This window comes from Bos indicus, chromosome 17 (assembly GCF_029378745.1).
Source record: "Bos indicus isolate NIAB-ARS_2022 breed Sahiwal x Tharparkar chromosome 17, NIAB-ARS_B.indTharparkar_mat_pri_1.0, whole genome shotgun sequence".
Classification (NCBI taxonomy): domain Eukaryota; kingdom Metazoa; phylum Chordata; class Mammalia; order Artiodactyla; family Bovidae; genus Bos; species Bos indicus.
This window is the reverse complement of record NC_091776.1, coordinates 68,808,675-68,824,834: the sequence shown is the minus strand read 5'-3', so window position 1 is coordinate 68,824,834 and position 16,160 is coordinate 68,808,675. Positions and strand designations below refer to the sequence as shown.

The following is a 16,160-nucleotide window of genomic DNA, read 5'->3' as shown; positions in this document are numbered from 1 at the left end:
CCCCAGAAGATAAGGCATTCTCTTTCAGATTAGTTCTGTTGCCAAAAATGCTTACGCACCCTGTGTGCCTCACTGGAGAGTCACAGAGCACATTAGCCCATTAAAGGCTCTGACAAGTCCTGTAGTCAGAGAGACTGGATTCCCTTTGTGAAGCTCAGCAGGTGCCAGGTCCCCTTCTGGGCATCGTCTGATTTCATCCTTGCATCATCCCTGGAGGCAAGATCAAGTCTCAGCAAGGATAAGGGGCCGGCCTGTGATCACACTGCTCAGGAAATAGCCAAGCAGACTTGAGTCAGGAGACCTATATTCTGGCCCCGGCTATGCTGGTGGAAGCTGTGTGACCTTGGGAGGGTTACTTGGCCTCTCTGGATCCCCTGATTCCTCCCCTGGAATAGGAGGGCTTTACTGCCTCTGCAGACCCTTTAGAAATTCAAAGGAGAGTGTCACCCCTCTAAGGGCCAATTTGAGGGCCAATCTTGAAGGACAGGCTGGAGGAGGTGAGGAGGAGAAAGGTGGTTGAGCCCCAGGGGAGCCCGCATGTACCTGGACTTGAGGGAGGCAGAGGACGCGCCCTGCTCCAGACAGGCTCTGGCGCTCCTGCGGCTTGGCTGACCTGGCCCTCGGGTGTGTCTGCTCCTAGCTGCTTTTGCCCCTTTCTTTCTTTCCTTCCTTCTCTGGCTTCATATGAGGTCATGGGCCCAGAGCCTTCCTGGACGAGGTACCCTGGCCTTACCTGTGTCCTCTCCTAGGACCCAGCTGAGGCAGGGGCACTTTGCCAGCCTTCTCTGTGGTCCTGCCGGGGAGCCACATAACCAGAGGCCATGCAGCGTGAAAGAACCTCCCTCTGTCCGCACTGGGGACCGGGTGGACCAGGGGCCGTGGGATGGGGCAGAGAGAATGTGACAGTGCTCATTCAGCCTGGGTCCCCTGGCCCAGCGCAGGGCCCGGCACCTGGCAGGACCTCAGGAAGCCTCTGTTGATTGAATGGGTGCGCTTTCACCTGAAGGCTCCACCTGAACGAGCTTGGCCCCTTCACTTCCTCTCTGCCTCTCTCCTCTCCACCCCTCAGCTTGGCAGAGAGAGCGCCTGCTAAGGGCCGAGGCCACGGTCACAGGCTCCCTCTTCTGGCATGAGGTGAGATTCCTGTGGCCCGAGATGGTTCCCTGGTCCAGACCAAACATCTCCACATCACGGAGCTTCCAAGACTCCTTCTCCAGCGCCTCCCCCGACCCCCCGACTCAGCCCCCTGCACCCCAATCCATTTCTACTTTCCCTGTGTTTCCAGGACGTATGTGCCTTCATCTAGCACACTTCTGCTCTTTGCCACTAGACTGAGTTCCATGAGGGCAAATCCAGATCTTACTCTTCTGAATCTCTCCCCAGCCCAGCTCATAGTAACCCCTTATTAAAAACCGTGGAAGGGGGCCTTCCCTGGTGGTCCAGTGGCTAAGACTCTGTGCTCCCAATGCAGGGGGCCTGGGTTCGATCCCTGGTCAGAGAACTAGATACCACATGTTGCAACTAAGACCCAGCGCAACCAAATAAAAACAAAAAACTAAAAAAAAGTTGAAGGAAGCAGGTCCTAACCCACTGTGCTGGCAGCCCCAGTTCTGATCTGCCCCAGGCTCCCAGGCCAGACACAGCTCGACAGACTCAGGCACCTGGCCCTCCCCGCACTAAAAGCCTGTTAATAGAAGATTTTTATGGACGCTGCGGGCTTTGTGCCTCTTCTTTTTTTTTCCCCCTACCCCTGATACATTCCAGAGGCCCAGTTTCACAGCTAAGCTGGATTTTCTTGCCTGGCACCTCATATTGATTTTCCCCTGCAGGGCTAGAAACTACACTGCACAGGCCTGTGTGTCCGACAAGCCAGGTTCTTCTACAGATTTGCAAAGCCTCGAGTCCAGAGTCCCGAGTCCCCGCGGCTGTGCTGCAGCTCGCTGTGTTCCCAAACACGCCCCTCCCCGCCCCCGGCTGGCCTCCCCTGTGACAGGATGGCAGTCAAACTTCCAGACTTTTCTCACCGTGCCATCTGACATGAGAGATTGAACCGCAGGCCAGACAGGGTCCCTGGGCTGAAAAGCGGGGTGAGAGGGAGGGGCTGGGGCTCCCCGAGCTGACTACGAAAGCCACCCGTGGGCTCGCCGTTTCTTCAGGTTTTGTTCCTTTGAAATGATTCCAGTGACCCCAGGCCCCTCTTCAGAGCAGCCCAGGTTGGGGGTGGGGCCCTACCAGCCCTCTGTCTCTATTCCTGTGCATAGATAAGGACGTCCTCGCAGGAGAGGACAGGTCTGGTCTGCCCTCTGCTTTTCACACAGATGAGATCACACTGTGTGTTTCTGTGCGCTTGCTTTTTTCCCCTGGAGGATGTCTTAGAATTCTGTCTCCATCAGCACAAATTGTCGCTCTTGAGAACTGCCACCCAGCGTCAGTGGCCCCTGTCCTTGGGCCATGATGGACATGAGTTGCTCTCGTTTTTCATTGTTACACACAGTGCTGAAAAGAAAATCTCCAATCAGACCTCTCTGCGCTGGGGGCCAACGTTTCTCCGGGGTGGACGCCTCGAAGGGGAGTCTCCCGGCTGAAAGGAGGGGACAGGTGTTACACTCTAACAGCTGCTCCTTGGGGAGGGGGGCCTCGGAAGTGGTTGGACCTGGTGAGCCCCCCGCCCCCCGCCGGTGCTTGATCTCAGTTTGCGGCGGCCAGAGGCGGGAGAAGTGAGCGGTGGTCTGTCTGGACCCTCGCGCTACGGCCCCCTCCCGCTGCCCTCGAAGCCTGATGGCTTTCCTTCGTGTCTCCCCGCTGTTCCCTCTCGACGTTAGGAAGGAAGAGAGCGCGCGGAGCCTGCTGAACGACAAGCGGGAGGTGCAGGCGCAGCGGCAGCGCTATGAGCAGTACAGCGTGGTGGTGGAGGAGGTGGGCGGGGCTGGCGAGGGGAAGGGGCGGGGCGGGCGGGGGGTAGGCGTCCCCGGCCGCCAGCCCGGGCCCCGCGGACCCACGCTTCGGCCGTCGCAGGTGCCGCTGCAGCCCGGGGAGGGCTCGCCCTACCGCGGGGACGACTACGAGGATGAGTACGACGACACATACGATGGCAACCAGGTGGGCGCCAACGATGCGGACTCGGATGACGAGCTCATCAGCCGCAGGTGAGGCTGTCGACGTCGGGGGTGTGGGCGGCCCTCCCCCAGCCTCTGGTTTATACAGATCTCGCGAGCAAGTCAGTGACCAAACCGGGGCCTGAACCCCAGCCTCCCGACTCCTGGTCCAGTGCTCCCTCCAGCCCCTAGCCAGCCCCCTGGCCGGTTGGTCCAGCCCACCCTGAGCGAGGAGCCATCAACTGGGTCTCGTGCAGTTTTCCATTTTTCTTCTTAACTGCAGAAAACTTTCCCCAGTGGGATCTTAGGGAGGTTCCCCAATTCCCCCAGTAAAGGCAGTGCCGCCCTGACCAGAGAGGACTGGAGACCACCCCTGCCCCAGGACTCAGCTCAGCCTCCCAGAAGCCCCCACCTCAGACCTTGGTACCCACACAGAGTCCAGGGGCGGGCGCAAAGCTGACTTCAGAAGCACTTTGGTTTCCAGTCCTGGTGGGCCCTCTCAGCAGGACCCCCTCCTCCCTCGGAGCCTCCACTCTCCGGGTTTAATCTAGTCTTTGATCTCCCTTTCTGTCTCAACCCTCAGGCCCTTCACCATCCCTCAGGTGCTGAGAACCAGAGTGCCCGGTGAAGGGCAGGAGGACGAGGAGGAAGAGGAGGAGGAGGCTACAGTTGAAGCCCCCAAGGTACCTGGTTGACAACTAGCAGGTGGAGGGGAGGGTACGGTTCTGAGTGGTGAGCCAGGGGCTGCGCCCCACTTCCCAGAGCCTGGCCCTGAGGCATCTTCAGCATCACTGCCCGGAAAGGGGGTCCCTTTGAGCCCAGGATGTCTGCTTGAAGAGCTGCCAGCTTAGAAGCCTCTTCCAAGGCCCCTCAAGGGCCCAGGGGAAGGATCAGAGGCCAGGCCTTTGAGCTGCTGGGTTCATTAGGCCCAGGAACCTGGGGGCCAGCCTCCATGCCCAGGTTGGCAGTTCTCGACATCAGAGAGGCGTTAGAGCCCAAGGTCATCTGTGATGATGGGTTTGAACATTTTCTGTTTTTTAGCCACTAAACTTTTTCTTCTACTGAAATCTTAATGCCTCATGGAAAACAGATGAGAGCCCCTGGATCCTTCCCTCCCCACCCCCGCCACAGCATCCTCCCACCAGGGTGACAGGTTCAGTTGTGTCCAGGGCTGGGCCGCCAACGTCAGTGAGTGGCAGGGCCTGATGGACACTGAGGCCTGGGCCAGCAGGCACCCCTGCCCAGGGGCTCCTCGGCACGGCAGAGGCCTGGACCTCCCAGAGCTTTCCCTCTTTCCAGGCAAGGGGTTAGCTCAGGTTTTTATGTCAAATCCTGCCATTTCCACAGGTTACTGATTCCCCTTGTTGTGTTGTGTTTTTGACACAGCCCAGGCCCCCACAGTCTGTCTGTGGTCCTTGGGTCCCGGTCTCCCCCAGCCTTGGTGCCAGCGAGGGGAAGCACCAGTGTCTGGGCAGCTCTGCTGGGTTCCAGGCTCCCCGTGGTCTCTAGAGGCCCCCCTCCTGGCCTCCCCCCTCACTCCCCTTTGTCATCATCCGGCTCCAGCTGTGACTGCCCGTCAGCCACCTCTGCCGCGAATGGGCACGAGGAAGGCCAAGGGTCAGAGGAGGGGGCTTCAGGTGGAGACCTTGGACCAGAACAACCAGCCAGGTTCTGGGGCATTGCCCTGCTGCGCTGTGGCTGCCCCCCGGCTCCTGGCATGGGCGGCATCTCCAAGATGGGGCCAGATACAGCCCAGCTTCGGGAAAGGGGGCAGCTCGTGATCTTTTCTCCCTTCTTCTCCACAGCCCGACCACTTTGTGCAGGACCCTGCGGTGCTACGGGAGAAAGCGGAAGCCAGACGTGTGGCCTTCCTGGCCAGGAAGGGGTGAGCGCTTACGGCGCCATTGTCAATGGGCAGGGGAAGCCCCAGCCCACCACCCAGGAAGCCCACACACACCCCCCAAGTGCTTTACATGTGTTAACATGTTGCTCTGGCCACAGATCTAGGAAGTAGCTAGTCTTGTCATTGTCCTTATTTTATAGATGAAGGAACTGAGGCCCAGATGTGTTAAATAATTTGCCAAAGGTCACACAGCCAGTGGGTGGCAGACTCCATTTCTCCTCCGACCTCAAGCTGGCACGGGGGTGTCCTGGCCCAAGCTTGGTGTCTGTTCCTGGGGATCTCGGAGGAAGGCAGCGGGCTCTTCCCCTTCTGGTCAGGGCCACCTTCTCTGGCTGATGGATTCTTCTGGGGGCGGGTTGTTCCTCCCCCAGGTACCGGCATGACAGCTCCACAGTGGTGGCCGGCAGCCCCCGGGGCCACGGGCAGAGCCGAGAGACCATGCAGGAACGCAGGAAGAAGGAAGCCAGCAAGGCCACCCGAGCCAACCACAACCGGAGGACCATGGCTGACCGCAAGAGAAGTAAAGGCATGATTCCATCGTGAGACTGCTGCGCCGGGACCAGCGGGAGGTCCGGGCCTCCTCGCCAGTCGGCCCCCTGCCAGGGCCCCAAGTTCTAGTCTACCCCTCGACAGCCTCAGCTTCGCAGCCCCTGAGAAGGCCACCTCATTCGTCATCCACCAGCCAGCCGTGAGCGCCTTCCTGCAGAACACACAGTGCCTTAGCCCGCGGCCGAAGAACCGCGAGGCCAGCGAGCAGGCGAAGGGACGGGAACAGAGCCCCAGGGCCAGCCTCCCAAACCTTGTGCAGCCAGATACCACCTCGCTTTCTCCCGGACAGTGGGAAGCTTGTATATTCACAAACAGAAAACAAAAAAGGCCCTCGAATAAAATTTTTGACCCTTTCAAGAAAGGATCCGTGCCCGGCCTGTGACCTCTTCCCCTCCCCGCTCCTGCCCCCCACCCAGCCCTGCCGTCCTAGTCCAGCGATGGCCGCCATCAGGAGAGGAAGAGGGCAGGACGGTGCTCTGTTCATCAGTCTTTCGTGCTTGCCTCCCACTTTAAGCCCTCCTGATCTTGCTCTACCTTGCTGTGTGGCCGGAGACCATCACCCCGCTCTCTGAGCCTCCACTCCCTGCCTGTGGAAGGAGGGGCCAGCATGAGGCCCTGCTGTCCAGCCCTTACCGTGACCTCACCAGCCCCCGCAGCCGCCGCCCTAGGGAGTGGGCAGGTGCAGTTTCCAGTCCCATAGTGCCAGGGAGGGCGGCCGGGCACTGAGACGTAAAGGTGGCTGCCCAGGCCACAGCCGGGAGGTGGGCGACCAGGGACTGGACACGCAGGCTGAGCCCTGGCCTTCACGGGGTCCTTGGTCCCAACAGGGGTGTTTTCTCCATCTCACAGCCTCCCACGGCCGGCCAGCCAGTGGCCGCACCAGAGCCAGAACTCAGTGGCTCTTGGTCACATATACATTCCATTAAATCTTCCGAAATCAAGGGATCACAAACAGGAAGAAACAAGTGATAATGCCACTACCGAGCCCTGTTGCACTGAAGCAAGTGGGCCTCAGGCCTTGTTCCTCAAAAGACCCCCCACAGCCAGGGCCAACCAGCTCCCAGCATGGCCGTGGCTGCCAGACTTCCCAATTCCTGGGCCACCCAGAATGGGGCCGATCGGTGACGGATCAGCGGCGGGGCATTTGCTGGGCTGAGCCCCCGCATTTGGCCTGGCCCAGAGTCTGTCGGCGGAAGCCAGGGCCCCTGCCCAGCTGGACCTTGACAAATCACCGCAGATGCTGGTGCCATTTATTTGCACATGGTTGGGATGAGCGTCTGAAGCAGCGAGGCCGACAGGCACTTGACGCATTGGTTTTGCTAGGCCGGCCCACACAAGTGGAAATCAATAGCAATTCCTCTGTGGCGCCAGTTCTCTCAGCGTGTTTGAGACGCAGAGCAGATACGGGGGTGGGGGTGTGCTCCCCTCGAAATGTCAAGTTAGCTGAGATCAGGCCCCGGGTCAGCCGTCCTGACAGGCAGAGGGAAGACTCTGTTTCCTCCTGGAGGCATTTCCCAGGGACCCAGATCAGGGTCAGGCCCATTTTTTCCTCTCTCTCTCAAACTGCTCAAGCCCATCTCTTGGCCCTGGAGGTGGGGCAGGGGGCTCCCTGGCCATACCTGCCTCATTGTTTACACAAACCCTCACACCTGCACGTGATCATCTCCTCCTGACCACCTGGAGTTCCGGCTTCACGTTAGCATCCTGGTGTAAAGGACATGAGAAGACAGAGATCACTTTTGAAATTTTCCAGAATGAAGTTCCAGGTCCAACTTTGTCTCCCTGGAGGCATCACTTCATGGTGATTTTCCATTTCAGACCACGAGGGCCCCTTCAGGGGGTGCTTCAAAAGAAAACCACTCAGGGGTCACCAGATGGAGAAGGAAATGGCAACCCACTCCAGTATTCTTGCCTGGAAAACTCCATGGACAGAGGAGCCTGGCTGGCTGCAGTCCATGGGGTTACATGACTGAGCATGTGTGCATGAGGGTGGAGGGTGATGGGTTGGTAGCAATAAACTGGTAGAACTAAAAAAAAAAAGAAAACCACTCAGGGGTCACCAGAATAGTGCTGGTAGGCATACCCCTTCACCTCTTGGGGACTCAGTTTTCCTGTCTATAAAGTGGGTACATTGGACCAGGTGAATGGTTTCCATTTGGTGCCAATTAGATCCTCCGAGAAAGCCCCAGGGTGTAAGACGGGCAACGTTATAAATGAAGTGGGGTCTGGAACCCTGCCCACCCGCCCAATGGCTCTGCCACCCCCATGACTGCTCCGAAGCAGGAATCTTGTAAGTGCCCTCTCTGTACCCTGGCAGAGAACTCCACCATCACAGGCATCTCCCAGGAAGCTTTTAAGATCTTGTGCCTCCAAAAGGACTGAAGACCGGAGTGTCTGTGTTTCTAGTCCACGAGGGGCAGCGATGGTGGACGTGTTAGTTTGAACAAGTACACCTGTGCTTCTGAGGTGGGTGGGCAGAGCCTGTCATTGTGGGTAAAAAGTCGGGGCTCAGGAGTCCTAGTAAGTTGCCCAGAGCCCATGTCAAGACAACAGTAGAGCTTGAACGCAGATCCTATCTGAGTGGCCCCCTGATTCGTCCAGGCACAGGCTGGAAGAGTTAAATGCTTGGCAAGAACCCGCCTGTCCCGGCCACACCAGAAGCTTGGGTTAAATAACACAGGGAGAGAACAAACAAAAGTTAAGCCAACCAAAAATGCAGGGGGCTGTTGGGTAGCCCTTAAACATGATGTCAGTGAACACTTAGCGGCAACATGAGAAACCAAAAATGCAAGATTTTTTTTTTTTAAGAATAAATTTAAGGGACTTGCCTGGCAGTCCAATGGTTAAGACCATGTTTCCAGTACAGAGGGCGGGTGTTTAATCCCTCGTCAGGGAACTGAGAGCCCACATGCCAAGCAGCAAGGCCAAGTAAAATTTTAAAAAAAATTGAAAGCAGACTACATGATAATACACTGTGATTGTGAAAATGTTAGAAAAAAGGTTTTTTGTTTTTTTGCATTTTTCCAAGTCTGGAAGGGAATGTACATAATGAGAAATGATGATAAGAGCATGGATGATGGTGGTGATGAAACCACAATTATTCGTTTTTAGAATAAAAAGCGCTTACTGTGCACTTACCTTGGCCAGAGTTTCTGCTTGGCTCATTTTTGCTTAATCCTCACCCAGTAGGTACAGATGAGGAGACTGAGGAACCGAGCGGGTAGGTGGCCTGCCTGAGGCCACACGTGTAGCAAATGACCAAGAGAGGCTTTGGTCTCAGAAGTGTCCCCTAAAGCCGACTCTTAAGCCTGAAGTCTCCTGCCATCCCTCTTCCCTCCACCCCCGAATGCTTGTACTACCTTTCTTACAAAGTAAAAAATACAAGTGCAACAGCTGCAGAACACGAGGACAGGAGATGCCGTTTCATCAGGCCAGGCTGACAGGACCCCGATCGATCGTGTGTGTGTAGGACCGTTGGCCACTGTGTCCCCAGAGCTCAGGCGCTCTGTTCCATTTCTTCACTTTCTATTTTTCTATTTTCAAATTCATGTATCCTTTCAACTCTGTGTGTCCAGCCTTGCCGTTCAGCCTACTGAATGGTTCTTCGTTTTTGCACTGAGACTCTCTCCAGGGGAAGTGAGGGAAAGGCTGGAGGCTAAGATGGGAATGCAGAGGCTGGGGGGCATGGAGGCCCTGGAGGGGCCCAAGAGGCAGGAAAGTCAAGGATCAGGGTGAAAGTGGGAGGGGATGGGGGCGAGGGAATGCCAGGTCAGGCTGCAGCCTCGAGGTCAAGCAGGCTAAGGGAGTGGGGCTCACTGCCCAGCTTTGCCAGGAAGTGATGGAGAAATAGCCACTGGGAAGCATGGGACATGAGGAAGAGGAGGCAGGAGAGTAGAAAGAAAGAAAGTGAAGTCGCTCAGTCGTGTTGAACTCTTTGCGAGCCCATGGACTGGAACCTACCAGCCTCCTCCGTCCATGGGATTTTTCAGGCAAGAGTACTGGAATGAGTTGCCATTTCCTTCTCCAGGAGATCTTCCTGACCCAAGGATTGAACCCGGGTCTCCCACATTGTAGGCAGACACTTTACCATCTGAGCCACCAGGTAGGCAGGAGAGTGAGCCCATGTAAACGGCACTTGAGGGACCTTCGTCATGGTCCTGTGGCTAAGACTCCTCGCTCCCAATGCTGGGGGCTTGGGTTCAATCCCCGATTGGGGAATCTAGATCCCATATACCGCAACTAAGAGCTTACATGCTACAACTAAAGATCCCACGTACAGCAACTAAGACCTCTACAGCCAAAGAAAGAAATGTTAAAAAAAATTTTTTAAGGAATGACATCAAAGAGAAGGAAGCGAGGGCTCAGCAGTGAGGAAGGCGTATTAGGACTTAGAGTGTGTTTATGGGGTCTTTAGAAGGAGCCAGGGTGGCTGGTCCTCAGGGAAGGGAAGCAGGGAGCCAGGGCCCCCCTGGAGCTCTCAGAGCAGCCCAGTAGAACCAGGGACAACCTGGCACCAATTCTTATCTAGATCTCCGTGCTGGGACAGCAGGGAGGGGCCTTGGCTGTGGTCAGAAGCTCTTGCTATTCCACCGGCTGAACCAAGGTAAAAAAATTCATCTAAAGTTTACCATCTTTACCATCCCCTCCCACTTTCACCCTGATCCTTGATGTGTGTGTGTGTGAGAGAGAGAGAGAGAGAGACAGAGAGAGAGACAGAGAGAGAGAGATGGGGGCTGGGGACATCTTAAAATGAGCGTTAAATTCCAACTTCACATCGTAAGAGAAATTCTCTTCCAGCAGTCGATAATCAACAGAATTTTACACAGAATGGCAGAACTCAAGGAGCCTTAAAGGGCGCAGAGTCCAGAGTTTTTCAACCTGTTTAAAATCCCCAACTTGCCCCAATCTCAGGCCCCTGGGATTTCGGATTCCAGCTCCTCCCCTGGGGATGGGGAGGTGTACCCTGTTCAAGAGTTTACTAGGCTTCCATGGGTCTCTCCCAGTCCTGGAGGTGGTATGGAGCTTTCTTTCAGTCGACTTGGTCTGAATTATAAAAACAAGAGGTTCTTCATTCTAGCTCTCCAAAGATGAAATTGTGACAGAATATGCTTTTTCTGGCTGCATGATCCCACCCTCCGCCACCTGACATGTCCCTTAAGTGCTCTGCCATCCCAAGCGGTAACTGTGGTTTTCTCCTGTTTAAAGTGGTTTCCATAGAAGAGCCTGGCAGAAAAAGAGCCTCCAATGGGATGAGCACCCATCATTCCTGTGCACTTAGGAATTTTATTTACAGAGATCACATGCAGGCGCCCACCATGTCTCCCATCTGGTCTACTCAGCGTTCCTTCACATAGACACCCCCAGGCCTTATTTGTCCACCCTTTTTATTGTTACTTTGCTCATACAGGTGGCCAGAGGTGATGAAAAAAGGCACTGGATGAAGAGGCAGGAGGCTGAGGCCCAGGCCCTAGCCTTCAATAAGCTGTGTGACCTTAGATCAGTCACTCTCTGGGCTTCTATTTCTTTTTGTGCGGGAGGGGGATGATCATCCTCCAAGCCCTCTTGCCTTGTGGGGGCCAGTAACTTTGGGGGTCAGATTGGATCATGACTGGGGGACACTCAGAGCAGTGAACCTCTTTCAGCTGAGAGAGAAAAAAACTGTCGTGGGCAGCCCTTCAGTCTGCATTTGGGGCAGTTTCCTCCTCTGCTTTTTCTCTCTCTCTCTTTTTTAATTGCCTCATCGGTGGGATCTTAGTTCCCTTACCAGGGATTGAACCTGTGCCCTTTGCACTAGGAGCATAGAGTCTTAACCACTGGATGGCCAGAGGAGTCCCATCCTCTGCTCTCTTTTAATCACCCTGCTGGAAACCTCTTTGCCCAAATCACCTGTTATTTCTGGGGGCAGGGCGCATTAGTCAACGTGGACTTCTGGGGTCCCAGGGGCACGAACAGTTCCAGAGCTGCCAGCATCTGCGTTTTTGCCGGCAGTTCCCAGCAGAAGGACAGAAAATGAGGGGAAGGCTTTTGCCTTGTGGGCAAGTTCTGTCATGAAACAGCCTCCCCCAGGCCCCTGCCTCTAGGGAGCCAGGGAACTGTGGAGCTGAGACCCCTTTGGTGGGGAGTCTGATTAGAGAAGGGGAAGGCCACTGCCCGCTCCTGTGCCAGGCTCACCGGGTCCACGTGCCAATGGGTGGAGCCTCGCCCCCAGGTCCCAGGAGAGGAGTGACGTCGTGAGGACCAGTGGGTGACCTGCTAAAGGGAAGGCATGTGCTTGTCACACCTGGAAAACCGGACTCCCCCGCCCAGGAGGGGTCCGCACACAAAAGCACTGGTTCCCCCCACCCCCAAAGCTGTAAACTCAGAGTAACAGCAAGGGCAAGGCCAGAACTTTCCACCGGGGATCAGGGGCCTCTGAATGGCCAGCGGCCTATATTGCTTTTGCCATTCAGAGAAGGAGCCAGGCTCTGGGGTCAGGACCCAGCTGGCCTCAGCCACTCCCGGACCTCGTGACTCTGAGCAAGGTGGCCTTTCCTCTCTAAGCCAGAACTGTCTTGTCTGCAGATCAGAGATGTTGGCAGGATGGCTGGCATAAGGTGTGTAAAGCCCCAGCCTGCTGTGAGGTGGCCAGCGACCTAGCAGAGCCCTGCTCACAGGGCCCCAGGCGGGGGGTGGTGGGTGCCTGCTGCCAGTGCTCCAGGGCAGTCCTCCCAGAAGTCCTCCCAGGGCTCAGGATGGCCTGGACACACAGGAGCCAGAGGCAGAGGAGATAGGTGCCGGGAGCCATCTCCCGGCATATTGCATATTGAGTGCAGCACTTTGACAGCATCATCTTTCAGGATCTGGAATAGCTCAACTGGAAGTCTATCTCTGTCAGGAGCCAGCGGAGGAAGTCCGCCCGTGGCAAAGGTCATGAGGAAGGAGGCTCGGCATACGCAAAGGCGGGATCGAGCCTCAGGAGTTCCCCTGGAAATTCTCGAGCATCTACCCCCACAACCAGAGTCTGCCTACTTTCTGCTTTGTGCTCTTACCTACACCTCTGACTTTACAGGGGGCTGTCTCCCACTACCTCTCTCTGAAAAAAGAGTTAACTTATAGCTCCAGTTAATAAAGTTCCTGGGTGTGATAGTGTTTCAACCTACAAACTCCTTTGGAAGTCCTCTAGCCTGCCTGAATAGGTTTTTCTGGCCACATGTGATTGCTCAGAGCCTCCCAACTGTGAGAGGCATGAAATGTTCTAAACTGTCTAAATACAGAGTCCTTTGAGCAGTTAAAAGATTGATTAGAAATTGTATTGGTGAAGGGTTTTTCACTTGTTGGGCCAGTGTTTGCTGCGAAGTCTCCATATCCCTTACCTGCTGTGTCCCTGGCAGTGTATTGATTAATATAATTGGTGTAAGTAGTAGCTTTAATGTTTGTAACCTTGGACCCTTGAGTTAATTCTTTTTTGTTGTAGCCCACCACACCTTTGCCCTATAGGAATGCAACTTTACTGCTTTTGGAGGGTGGCGCCTGCCTAATCACCTTTAGAGAAAAGTAAGTTTTCTGAAGAAAGGGTCTTAAAATGTTAACAGGCCAGAAGATGACGCAAATCACCTAAACTTTTGCATACGATAAATTTGCAGGAAGAAAGCCTGGCTTACAGCATGACTCTACCCCTTCCCCCATTATCCTCTATGCATAACTTAAGGTATAAAAACTACTTTGGAAAATAAAGTGCGGGCCTTGTTCACCGAAACTTGGTCTCCCCATGTCATTCTTTCTCTCACCTTCTGGCTGAATTATTCAGCCTCTTTTCTCCACTGAATTTCCTCACTGAGCTATCCTCATTCTATTATTCTTTATATCTTTGATGAATATTTAAATAAATAGGTCGCTGATGCCGTCTCTCCTTCGAATACCCTGGCTCAGCCGGGGCTGGACGCCGGCAGATAGGCACAAGCCAACCTGTAGGTGTGTGCTAGGTGCCCTGGGTGCCCCGCTCAGCCTTGCTGGACGTTAGCTACCTCACTGAATCCTTGAAACAAAGCCGGGTGGTACGTGTTATTATAAGCCTCATTTAGCAAGGTAGGCGCTTGCTCATGGCTGAGTCAGGATTCAAACCCAGATATGCCAGCCTCCAAAGTCCATAGTTGCAGCCCCTTGGTTTTCCCACCTCAGTATAGCTTGGCGCTTGAACCAGCCACCACAATACTCCACATGTGATTGGCTCAGCATGAAAAAGAGGACCTATCACCTCCCTCATTCTACACTCCATACTTCTCTTGATACAACCCCTCTAGTCAAGTCATTGCATTGACAGAGGGGCTGGAGAACGGAAAGGAGAGTAGTAAGTCAGACAGGACATATTTTGCAAATTTCCACTCTGCCACAGTCTTCTAGCAGAAGGAAAGGATACCCATTGGAGGTTGCAGTTTGAAGGATGGGTTTCATTAGGAAAGCTTAGCGAACCAAAAAGATAAGACATCCCACGGAATTGCAGCCCTAGGGCGGGAAGCGGCTTCTCCTTTGGAAGGCCTACAGGGGAGGGAGACAGAAGTCTGCTAAGTCGTCAGGAAGGAAGGAAGATGGTCGGAAGCAGACAGGACTCTGTTACATGGAGAAAGGTGTGGGGAGGAGATAAGGTCTGTCTCAGGAAGGCACGAGGCAGCTGGGGTTTACAACAGTGTTAAAGACGCCAGGAACAAGATAAGGGGGACAGAAGGGAACACAAGAAAGTGGTCCGGCCTCCGAGGGATGCAAAGGAGGTAGGGAACACCTCCTTTTAAAGCAGCTGAGACAGCAGTGCTGTGGGGGGAGGGGGCACTTGGACGATTCAGCTGTACACTCGTGCCCAAAGCTCTCAGCCTGCATTTTGTGGATTGAATATGCTAATTAGGCGCTGATCCCTGCAAACTGTGCCAGCTTCCCCCCCACCCCATTAACTTCCTCATTAAAGCAATGTAACAAAACTACCCCATAGACCTGTGCTAAGCACGGCACAAGCATCATCTCCCGTCTTTCCAAGCACCCCTAGGCATTATTATTATTATTAATATTGTCATCCCATTTTCCACATGAGGAAACTGAAGATCATAGTGGAGACGCAACTCGCCCCAACCCCCCACCCCTGCCCCAACAAGGTCACCTAGCTGGAGGCGAGCAGAGCTGGCCTTTATTTCTAGAATCCGTGTTTTTGTGGTTGTTGTTATTGGTGGCTGTGCCGCATGGATTGTGGGTTCTTAGGTCCCAGACCAGTGACTGAACTGTGACCCCTGCGGTGGAAGCATGGAGTCTAAACCACTGGCCCACCTGAGAAGTTCCCCCTTAATCCACGTTGGGAATTTTCGGTTGTTGTTGCTTTGGGAGGAGTTTTTTGTTGTTGCTCATAATGGATTTATTTTGGCGTCAATTTTTATCCTTGTTCATTTTTTGGCCATGCTGCATGGCATGAAGGATCTTAGTTCCCCAGCCAAGGATTGTGTCCCCTGAAGTGGAAGCATGGAGTCCTAACCATTGAACCACCAGGGAAGTACCCCCATAATCTATGTTGAATCACAAGATGAGAGAGCCATGGGAACCCCCAGCAAGGGCCCCCTATTTAGAAGGTGAATAAAGTGAGAGTTGAGGTAGCCTGGATCTGAAATTGTCAGGCTAGGGAATTTGATCTTATAGGTAGTGGGGAGCTCTTGATGGCGTGTGAGCAGGGGAGTGGACATGGCAGGCTTCTGAGGGTTCAGTGGAGAGGATGAGTCCAGAGCAAGAGGGTGTGCAGGAGGCCTGAGGCGGGGACAAGCCTGGGGAAGCAGGAAGGCAGTCAGCACCCTTGTGCTGGGGAACTGTGGACGGCACGGCTCCGGGCCAGCGCTCCCTGCATTCCGTCGCCGCCTTGTCCTTGATGCTGGCTGGAACCTGCCCTTGGCTCCCAGCCTCTGCATATACCCAAGCGTGTCAGGCCAAGGCCCCAATAAGAAATGATTTGTACGTGGTGCAGAGTGGTGGATCTGAGCTCTGAGCCAAGCATCCTGTCTCTGAACCTCTGCTCCACTCTCACTAGCTGTGTTAGCCTAGGCAAGACATTTGACCTCTCTGACCTCTCCCCATTTCCACCTGTAAAATGGGGTGGAGAGCGGTGCCCACCTCGGACTGAGGATCCAGTGGTACAGGGTATGTTAATGGCCTGGTCCTGGGTGAATGCCTGGAGAAAGCAGCTCTGTGTGTGTGAGTGTGTGTCTGTGTGTGTCTGTGTGTGTGATACGTACTGCGTGGGCCACTGCCCGCCCCCAGTACAGAGTGTTCATCTTTTACTCACACTCAAGAAGCTGCCATCGCCTCCACCTTGCCCGAAGAATTTGTATTCCCTCCAACACTACATGTGGCTCAGACATTTTAAAATCATGGATTTCTGTCCCTTCCTTGGGAGACTTCAAACTCATCTGCAGGACAGTCCATGTGCCCTGTTGCTGGAGGGGCTGGCTGAGTTACCGGATGGAATCTCTTTCTTTGTAATTAACTTACGTTGCTCCCCACCCCCAGCTCATTACAAAACCAGTAACATGCTTGCCATGGGTCACAGGAATAAGCAAAGAAAGAAAAACCACCAGAAAGAATCACCGTTAGGATTTTAGTTCTTCTTT

General features: G+C 54.6%; 1 protein-coding gene across 10 annotated transcripts in view; it reads left to right on the top strand.

The window, feature by feature from the left end:
• The window catches only part of ASCC2 (activating signal cointegrator 1 complex subunit 2), a 36,032-nt gene extending 30,124 nt beyond the window's left edge, over nucleotides 1–5,908 (top strand). For all 10 annotated transcript variants that reach the window (XM_070769809.1, XM_070769807.1, XM_019977635.2 and 7 more), the window contains 5 exons: nucleotides 2,823–2,916; nucleotides 3,016–3,146; nucleotides 3,679–3,778; nucleotides 4,901–4,980; nucleotides 5,370–5,908. In XM_070769809.1, the coding sequence (XP_070625910.1) occupies nucleotides 2,823–2,916; nucleotides 3,016–3,146; nucleotides 3,679–3,778; nucleotides 4,901–4,980; nucleotides 5,370–5,541 (577 nt within the window). In that variant the 3' untranslated portion in view covers nucleotides 5,542–5,908. The remainder of the gene's footprint in view (nucleotides 1–2,822; nucleotides 2,917–3,015; nucleotides 3,147–3,678; nucleotides 3,779–4,900; nucleotides 4,981–5,369) is intronic.
• The last annotated feature ends 10,252 nt before the right edge of the window (nucleotides 5,909–16,160 follow it).